At 54.6% G+C, this 9,223-nt stretch overlaps 1 protein-coding gene across 3 annotated transcripts; it reads left to right on the forward strand.

Moving 5' to 3' along the window:
- The first annotated feature begins 6,516 nt into the window (after window positions 1-6,516).
- On the forward strand, window positions 6,517-9,084 carry LOC119294935 (ACT domain-containing protein ACR3-like). 3 transcript variants are annotated; one of them, XM_037573228.1, is made up of 6 exons: window positions 6,517-6,633; window positions 6,769-7,097; window positions 7,183-7,343; window positions 7,462-8,213; window positions 8,328-8,432; window positions 8,539-9,084. In XM_037573228.1, the coding sequence occupies exons 2-6, from the start codon at window positions 7,027-7,029 to the stop codon at window positions 8,917-8,919; spliced, it is 1,470 nt and encodes a 489-aa protein (XP_037429125.1). In that variant the 5' UTR covers window positions 6,517-6,633; window positions 6,769-7,026; the 3' UTR covers window positions 8,920-9,084. The 3 variants fall into 3 exon arrangements, with proteins under 3 accessions (XP_037429125.1, XP_037429128.1, XP_037429126.1); XM_037573231.1 differs by having other exon boundaries at window positions 6,527-6,633; window positions 6,918-7,097; XM_037573229.1 differs by lacking the exon at window positions 6,517-6,633 and having other exon boundaries at window positions 6,641-7,097.
- The last annotated feature ends 139 nt before the right edge of the window (window positions 9,085-9,223 follow it).

Genomic DNA, 9,223 nt, shown 5'->3' on the forward strand with positions numbered 1-9,223 from the left:
ACAAAATGCGAGTCTACTCAAATATTACATTATTGGAGCACTCACCCGCAATAGTGCGGGCACCCTTCAAGACACTCTTGTAATACATCTCGGGCGTGCGATACTCCTTGCTCGGCGGTGGCGCGTCCGTCACAAGCTTCTCTGCATCCATCTTGCCCCAGTGCACCTTAGCATGGGCAAGGGCCCGACGGGCACCTTCAATACAGGCGGATCACTTGATGACCTCAATCCATGGACAAGCATCCACCAGCCGCCGCACCAGGCCGAAGTAGCTCCCAGGCACATTGGGCCACAGCCGAACTATGAGGCCCTTCATGGCCTGTTTGGCCACCTTGTGGAGCTCGACCAGCTGCTTCAGCTGGTCGCTAAGGGGCACCGGATGTCCGGCCTCAGCATACTGAGACCAGAAGACCTTCTTCGTCGAGCTCCCCTCCTCGGCCCTATAGAAAGCGGCAGCATCGGACACGCTGCGGGGCAGATCTGCGAACGCTCCTGGAGAGCTCCGAATTCGGGTAAGTAACAGGTAATTCACATTCACATGCTTGCTTTGCATGAAAAATGCCTTACCCGCCGCTATTTTCTTTAACGCCTCGATTTCCTGAAGGGCTTTGTGGGCTTCGGCCTTAGCGGCTTTGGCGCTCTCAAGAGCCGATGCAAGCTCGGACTCTCGAGTCTTCGAGTCGCGCTCCAAACTCTCATGCTTTTCCATGAGAGCCTGGAGCTCTTGCTGTACCTCTGCCACCCGCGCCTCCTGCTTCTCTCGCCCGGCGCGCTCCACGGCCGCATTACGTTCGGCCGCGGACACCGCCTCCTTTAGGGTCACCACCTCGTTCATGGCCCCTGAAGTACCCACGTTATCCTTGTCATTTCTCTTGTAACCAAATCCTTTTCTGTAAGGTACAACTTTAATAAGGTGTTACTCACCTTCCTTGTCCTCGAGCTGCTTCTTGGCACGGCCGAGCTCGTTCCCGGACCGCTCGAGGCTTTGCTTCAAAGCATTGACCTCCGCAGTCAGTGCGGCAGAGGTCAGCAGCGCAGCCTGCAATCCCATATTGACATATTTATTAAGACTCCTGCGTATATCTTTTTAGATCCTCAGTCCGGCTTTTCTTTCCGAACACCGAACCGAGCATCAGGGGCTACTGTCTATGCGGTACTATTTTACATATATTAATATTCTTACCTCAAAGCCTGATAGAAGGCTGCTGCAGGCTTTGGTCAGCCCGCTTTTGGCGAGCTGAACCTTCTGAATCACCGCACTCATGACAGTGCGGTGTTCCTCCTCGATGGAAGCGCCGTTGAGCGCCTCCAGCAAGTTATCCGGTGCCTCCGGTTGGACGGAGGCCGCCGGCGTCACGGTCTTGCCCTTCTTACGAAGGGGCCGCCCGCCGGACTCCGGAACCACTGCAGGTTCCGGTCCGGAGTCTGGTACGAAGTCCGGGAGGTCGCCCTGTGGCACCTTTGGGTCCTCCTCCTCCGGGTGGGTCCTTCTCTGGGATCCCACCTCGGCGTCATTAGCGTCACGGGGGGAGGAGGCGGTTGGAAGTGAAGTACTGTTCACATCCGACGTGCCCAAGGACCCGCTCGACGAAGCGGGAAGATCGTCCTTGGGCGGACTGCAGGGTTGTATGCGGCATTAGAAAGACACATGTGGCAGAAAGAAAAATCATGAAGTCATTCGGGAGTCCGGATACTTACGATCTCGCCAGGGGCTTGGCCCTTGGAGGCCAATCCTCGTCGTCGTCAGCGGCGTGGGCGGAACAGTCCGGGGGAAGAGTCCTTCCCTTCTTGGACCCTTAGGCCTCCCTCGTTGGGGAGGCCTTCCTTTTCTTCCCTCCCCCCGCTGGGGGAGAGGCCTTTTTCTTGTCCTCCTCGTCCTCGTGGGAGGAGTCCGCCTCGGAGTCATCGGACACCTGAAAACGGGAACTCTTTCGAGTGCCCGTGGCCTCCTTCTTGGCCTTCTTCTCCAGCACCACGTGGGGTGCCGGAACCAGCAGCCCCGCTAAACGGGCGTCCGCTGGGTCTTCTGGCAAAGGGGCCGGACAGTTAGTCTGCTCGGCCTTCTTCAGCCAGTCCTGTCAAAGGAGAGGGAGCTTAGATCCCGCATGGAGTCAAACTATGGAAAACAAGTGTCCCGTAAAGGGTAAAATCACTTACCTCGCTAGCCTGGCGCTGCGAGCTGAATCCGCGATCTTCGGTAGCGGATGCGGGAGCCTCGGCGCCCTTAAACAACACCTTCCAGGCATCTTCGTACCTAGTGTCGAAGAGCCCGCTCAAGGTTCGGTGCTGGGCCGGATCGAACTCCCACAATTTGAAGGCCTGTTGTTGGCACGGGAGAATCCGGCGGATGAGCATGACCTGGACTACGTTGACAAGCTTGAGCTTCTTGTTCACTAACTTTTGGATGCAGGCCTGGAGTCCGGTCAGCTCCTCCGAATCACCCCAAGTCAGGCCACTCTCTTTCCAAGTGGTGAGCCGTGTGGGGATGCCAGATCTGAATTCGGGGGCCGCTGCCCATTTAGGGTCACGCGGCTCGGTGATGTAGAACCACCCCGATTGCCACCCCTTGACGGTTTCCACGAAGGCGCCCTCGAGCCAAGTAACCTTGGGTATCTTGCCCACCATGGTGCCTCCGCACTCCGCTTGACTGCCCTTCACAACCTTCGGCTTGACATTGAAGGTCTTGAGCCACAAGCCAAAGTGGGGCTGGATGCAGAGGAAAGCCTCACACACGACGATAAACGCCGAGATGTTGAGGATGAAATTCGGGGCCAGATCATGGAAATCCAGGCCGTAGTAGAACATGAGCCCCTGGAAAAAGGGGTGAAGTGGGAAGCCCAGTCCGCGGAGGAAATGGGGAAGGAATACCACCCTCTCATGGGGCCTGGGGGTGGGGATGGGCTGCCCCTCGTCGGGGAGCCGGTGCGCGATGTCGCTGGACAGATATCCGGCGCTGCGCAGCTTCTTGATGTGCCCCTCCGTAACGGAGGAGGCCATCCACTTGCCTCTCGCTCCGGACATAGTTGGAGAAGGTTGAGGTGAGATGTGCGGACTTGGGCGCTGGAGCTCGAGTGCGCGGAGATGGATAAGCAAAGGAGGAAGAAGGCGTAGGTAAAAAGGTGGATCCTTATCCCCTTATATATGGGCGGACGAAACTATGCGTCCCCACCGACCTGATAAAACTCGCTTTTCTCCCAAGCGCCGCAATCAATGGCGCGGTTGGGTTACCCACGTCCGTATTGATGGGAATCTCGGAATAAGGGGAACACGATCTCTGCTTCGACAAGACGTGCCAAGGAAACCGCTTCGCTAAACGCGCTAAGGTGGTATAATAAAAACGATTCAAGTAAAGGCTTGGTTGTGGTGTGACGTCACGCCACGAAACGCGTCAGCAGATTGAACTTGTGTTAATATTATTCTCTCTACGGTGAAATGTGAAATTTATTTTGCAGAGACGGACAATATCCTGGTGTTCACAATCTTCTATAAATTATTCGGAGGAGGAACCCGCCTTGCAATGCCGAAGACAATATGCACGCCGGACTCGTCGTCATTGAAGCCTGGTTCAGGGGCTACTGAGGGAGTCCTGGACTAGGGGGTGTCCGGATAGCCGAACTATCATCATCGGCCGGACTCCAAGACTATGAAGATACAAGATTGAAGACTTCGTCCCGTGTCCGGATGGGACTTTCCTTGGCGTGGAAGGCAAGCTTGGCGATACGGATATGTAGATCTCCTACCATTGTAACCGACTCTGTGTAACCCTAGCCCTCTCCGGTGTCTATATAAACCGGATGGTTTTAGTCCGTAGGACAGAACAACAATCATACCATAGGCTAGCTTCTAGGGTTTAGCCTCCTTGATCTCGTGGTAGATCTACTCTTGTAATACCCACATCATCAATATCAATCAAGCAGGACGTAGGGTTTTACCTCCATCAAGAGGGCCCGAACCTGGGTAAAACATCGTGTCCCTTGTCTCCTGTTACCATCCGCCTAGACGCACAGTTCGGGACCCCCTACCCGAGATCCGCCGGTTTTGACACCGACAGCTGGCGTTTTGGCTTTCCCTCTCTCCAAGACAAACCGTCAGTTTGGCAAGGATTCGGCTACATGCACCGCGTCAAGAAGAGATAATGGAGTTTCTTACGTGGACAAGGTGCTAGTTGTGTGGCTCTGTGCTAGTCTGCTTGGGCGATAAATGCAAGTGGCTCCAACTACCTACATCGCTTTCCCTTGCTTACGTTTGTTCCTCAACTTCCCCACATGTAACTTGAGGTAAAAAACCACAACCCCGCCAAACCAACAAGTCGAGGGACCAAAAACATACTTTACTTGTAGAATACGTGATTGCCACCTCACGATAAAACCTAGCATTTTCTCTAAGTTTTATTAAGCACTTAGGTGAAGAGCGTCGAATCACGATCGGGCAATGGATCAATGCAGTGCGTAGGTTTTCATTTGTTAAAGGATGCTATCAAATAAAAAAAGGGGTCATCTATTTATTAGTTTTATCTGACATTTGAAAATATTTGTTTCAATTTAGTATGATTTTGTCATGAGAAGATTCATAATTGGTTTTCTCCTTTTTAGTCATGGGTGATATAATAAACCCTCCAAAGCGACGTTGTGTTTTATGTTGAGCCACTTAATGCCCCCCTCCTTATGAAGCTTCTTCCTCTGTCATGCTCCCATCCCCCCCCCCTTATCATATCTACTTGACGAAACATACGATTAGCTATCATGTGCGGAAAAGACCAATGCTCCTACTGTTGGCGTACGAAACGGACGCTAAGCTATTGATTGCGGAAAGGACCAATGCTCCTACTGCTGGCGTACGAAAGAGCCACTAAGCTATAGTCTGCACAAAATACCAATGCTCCTACTGCTGGAGTACGAAAGAGCCACTAAGCTATCGTCTGCACAAAATACCAATGCTCCTACTGCTGGCGTACAAAAGAGCCGCTAAGCTATCGTCTGCGCAAAATACCAATGCTCCTACTGCTGGCGTTTTGGCTTTCCTCCTCTCAAAGACAAACTGTCAGTTTTGCAAGGCATGTCCGCATGCACTGCGTCAAGAAGACATAATGGTTTCTTACGTAGAAAAGGTGCCAGCTCTGTGGCTCTGTGCTAGTCTGCTGGGCCGATAATTGCAAATTGTTTCAACTACCTACAATCGCTTCCCCTTGCTTTACCTTTGTGCATCAACTTCCCCACATGTTACTTGAGGTCGAAAACCACAACTCCGTGCCATTGCTTTCTCATGTACCACCGCCCTTCGTTTCTCACACTCCTTCCTATCTGTTTTGTTGCATTGTCATTTCCCTCCCCCTCCCCCCTATCATATCTACTTCACGAAACATACGGTAAGCTATCATGTGCAGAAAAGACCAATGCTCCTACTGCTGGCGTACGATACAGACGCTAAGCTATTGATTGCGAAAAACACCAATGCTCCTACTGCTGGCGTACGAAAGAGCCACTAAGCTATCGTCTACACAAAATACCAATGCTCCTACTGCTGGAGTACGAAAGAGCCACTAAGCTATCGTCTGCACAAAATACCAATGCTCCTACTGCTGGCGTACGAAAGAGCTACTAAGCTATCGTCTGCGCAAAATACCAATGCTCCTACTGCTGGCGTTTTGGCTTTCCTCCTCTCAGAGACAAACCGTCAGTTTGGCAAAGGCATGTCCGCATGCACAGCATCAAGAAGAGATAATGGTTTCTTACGTGGAAAGGGTGCCAGCTCTGTGGCTCCGTGCTAGTCAGCTGGGCCGATAATTGCAAATTGTTTCAACTACCTACAATCGCTCCCCCTTACTTTACGTTTGTGCATCAACTTCCCCACATGCTACTTGAGGTCGAAAAGCACAACTCCGTGCCATTGTTTTCACGTGTACCGCCGCCCTTCCTTTCTCGCACTCTTTCCTCTCCGTTTTGTTGCATTGTCGTTTCCCTTCCCCCTCTCCCCACGGACGCTTTGCGAGATCTATCACTGCCAACATACATCGTCAGTAGAACCATCCTCCGAGCCTAGGTGAAAGCTCGTTAAAAAAGACGTATAAAAAGCATAGAAATTTTTTCCTAAAGATTCTAATCCTCTAAAATTTCTAAAAAAGATCATTTAAATCAAGTAAACCCTAAAATGTGCATTTTTTTAGGGAAGCCCTAAATGTACATTGAAAGGTGGGAATTAGATCAAAATTTCCCCTCGTAAATGAATGCAATTGCACCCGCATATCATTTTAATTGTCCGACATTATTTGGACAGATCCTCTGACTTTCCATGTATATATAGTCTTATATGATATAAATGGCGATGCATCAATTCCGAATCAGGGTTTTGCTGGGAGGAAATCAATCAAAGGGGTGGACGAGACGACGGAAAGAGAAGCGGACAAAAGGAGTAAGGCTGCGACCCGGCCGCCCGCGCCACGCGCCCTTCCGACGTGGCGCGGCGGCCGTTCGCGCTCTCCACTCGAATCCTAAAACGCCGCCGAGGCCACGCAGAGAGCTGCAGCCTGCAGACCGAGGCCAAATCGAACGAACCCGGACCCGCACGTGCGTGCGCCCTCTCCTCCGCCTCTCGTCCCCTCGCCATCTCATCTCGCCTCGTCTCGTCTCACCGGAGGTAATCTCTCCCCCCTCCTCCTCTCCTCCTACATAATCGCGCGCGCGACCGGTTCGTCGCGCGCAGCGCAGGCAGCCTCGATTCCGTCGGGCGACGCAAAACAGGAAGCCTTTTTGAGTTCTTTTTCTTTGGTAGATTACTACTACTACGAGCGGCAGGCCGGCCGGGCGACGCATGTGAGCATGGGGCGCGCTCCTCGTGCCGTCGGCGGCCCTTCCCTTTTCTCGGATTGCTCCGCCCCAGATTGGATCTGCTGTTCTCACCGTGCGTCCGAATTCCGGTAGATTTCCGTGCCGGAGGGGGCATATAAGACCGACCGAGAAGAAAAGATTCAGCTCAAGGCGATTGGCGTCCGTCCGTGAAAGCCACCGATCGTCTTCTCCGTCGACGGCGATGAAGTACGTCTCCGGGCCCTACTTCGAGCCGGACTTCGATCCGGTCCTCGACCGCCTCGGCACCCCAGGGTACGTCCGCATTGCCACCTCTGCTTGTTTGTTGTTATTCTCGATCCATCCATCCATCCATTGAATTCTGATTGGATGGCTGCAGGGTTGTCGTCGACAATGAGACGCGCGAGGACTGCTCGCTCGTCAAGGTGGACAGCGTGAACCGGGACGGCGTGCTGCTGGAGATGGTGCAGCTGCTCACCGATCTCGACCTCGTCATCTACAAGTCCTACATCTCCTCCGACGGCGGCTGGCTCATGGACGGCAAGAACCATCTCCCTGCAGCCTCCTTTTCATTTTTCTTTCTTCTCCGATCGAATTAATTAGGTCAGAAAAATATATGATTACTGACGCGGAATTTTCTAATCTTGTTGCCATGCAGTGTTCCACGTGACGGACCAGATCGGGCGCAAGCTGACGGACCCGTCGCTCCCGGGCTTCATCCAGCGGGCGCTCCTGCCGTTCCAGCGCTCCGGCTCGCCCAAGTTCACCACCTGCCTAGGCAACGTGGTCGGCCCGGGCGGCCCCGACGTGTCGGACTGCGCCTCGCTCGAGTTCACGGTGCACGACCGCCCGGGCCTGCTCTCCTCCATCACCCAGGTGCTCGTCGACCAGGGCTGCCACGTCGCGTCGGGCCAGGCCTGGACGCACAACGGCCGCGCCGCCGGGGTGCTCTACGTCACCACCACCGGCGCGGACGGCGCGGCGCTGCACCCGAGCCGCTGGGCGCGCATCGAGCGGCTCGTGAACGCCGTGGTGGACGCGCGCGAGAACGTGTCGGGCGAGCGCCGCTGGGTGTGCATGTCGGCGCCCGTGCGCGGCCGCGTCCACACCGAGCGCCGGATGCACCAGCTCATGCACGACGACCGCGACTACGAGTCCGGCCCCGCCCCGACGCCCGTCGACGAGGAGCACTTCTGCATGGGCGACCGCGCGGCCACCGCGGCCCGGTCGGCACACCGCGCCGGGACGCGCGTCACCATCGAAAACTGGGAGGAGCGGGGCTACGCCATCGTCAAGATGACGAGCAGGGACCGCCCCAAGCTGCTCTTCGACACCGTCTGCGCGCTCACCGACATGCACTACGTCGTCTTCCATGCCACCGCCGGGGCCCAGGGCCCTCTCGCCATCCAGGTACGCGCCTGCACTGCACCACAAGTCTATGCGCCTGCGCCGGTGGCATTGCCCTGCCACGCCAATGACTGACATTGTAGTGACTGACATTGTGGTGACCACGGACGCACGCAGGAGTACTACATCCGGCACAAGGACGGGCGCACGGTGGACAGCGACGCCGAGCGGCAGAAGGTGTCCCGGTGCCTCGTCGCCGCGGTGGAGCGGAGGGCGTCTCATGTCAGTCAGGCTCCATTAGCCATTTCATTTCTTTCCGTTCGTCCAAGTGTATTTTCGTTGTGTGCGCAATGCTGAGACGCCATGGCATCATGTCCTAATTCTGCAGGGCGTGAGGGTGGAGGTGCGCGCGCCGGACCGGTCGGGGCTGCTGTCGGACTTCACCAGGATGCTGCGGGAGCACGGGCTGTCGCTGCTGAGGGTGGAGATCAAGCGGCAGAAGGAGGAGGCCATCGGGACCTTCTTCCTCGTCACCGACACCGGCGGCGAGGTGCGGCCCGAGGCGCTGTGCGCGGTGCGGACGAGGGTCGCCGAGATGGGAATCTCGCTCGACGTCGCCAAAGGAGCGCCTGGCTGGCCGCCGGTGAAGAAGACGAGAGCGCCGGCGACGTCGACCGCCGATCAGGACAGGCCCAGGTCCTCCCTGGGGAGCCTCCTGTGTTCGCACCTTGGGAAGCTCTCGAATAACTTTGGCCTCATCAGGTCTTAGGAAAACTGTTAGCCAGGCCAGTTCATTCACCATTTGCATTGCTGTGCTTTGTTGGATATGATGTGAGGTGTCTCAGTCAGAAAGCAGTACAATTTTGTATATATACAAAGTGTAGTATGTTGTCATTGCAAATACAGTTGTCATCACCATTTTGTTTCTTCTCTCGTTCGCCATTTTGTTCTCTCTTTTCCCTTTTTTTATATATTTTTACGCGGTCCTTTGAACAATCAACCAACGAATGAAACTTTTATTGCTGTGACTTTTAAAAGAATGCTTATGTACACAAGATTACCAATAAAATTAC

This window comes from Triticum dicoccoides, chromosome 4B, assembly GCF_002162155.2.
Source record: "Triticum dicoccoides isolate Atlit2015 ecotype Zavitan chromosome 4B, WEW_v2.0, whole genome shotgun sequence".
NCBI classification, from domain to species: domain Eukaryota; kingdom Viridiplantae; phylum Streptophyta; class Magnoliopsida; order Poales; family Poaceae; genus Triticum; species Triticum dicoccoides.

Bases quoted from the DNA above. Each gene is read 5' to 3' on its own strand.
- LOC119294935 (XM_037573228.1), top strand. From the start codon at position 7,027: ATGAAGTACGTCTCCGGGCCCTACTTCGAGCCGGACTTCGATCCGGTC. The intron at 7,098-7,182 runs GTACGTCCGCAT...GGATGGCTGCAG, and splicing joins GACCGCCTCGGCACCCCAGG to GGTTGTCGTCGACAATGAGA. The intron at 7,344-7,461 runs GCAAGAACCATC...GTTGCCATGCAG, and splicing joins CGGCGGCTGGCTCATGGACG to TGTTCCACGTGACGGACCAG.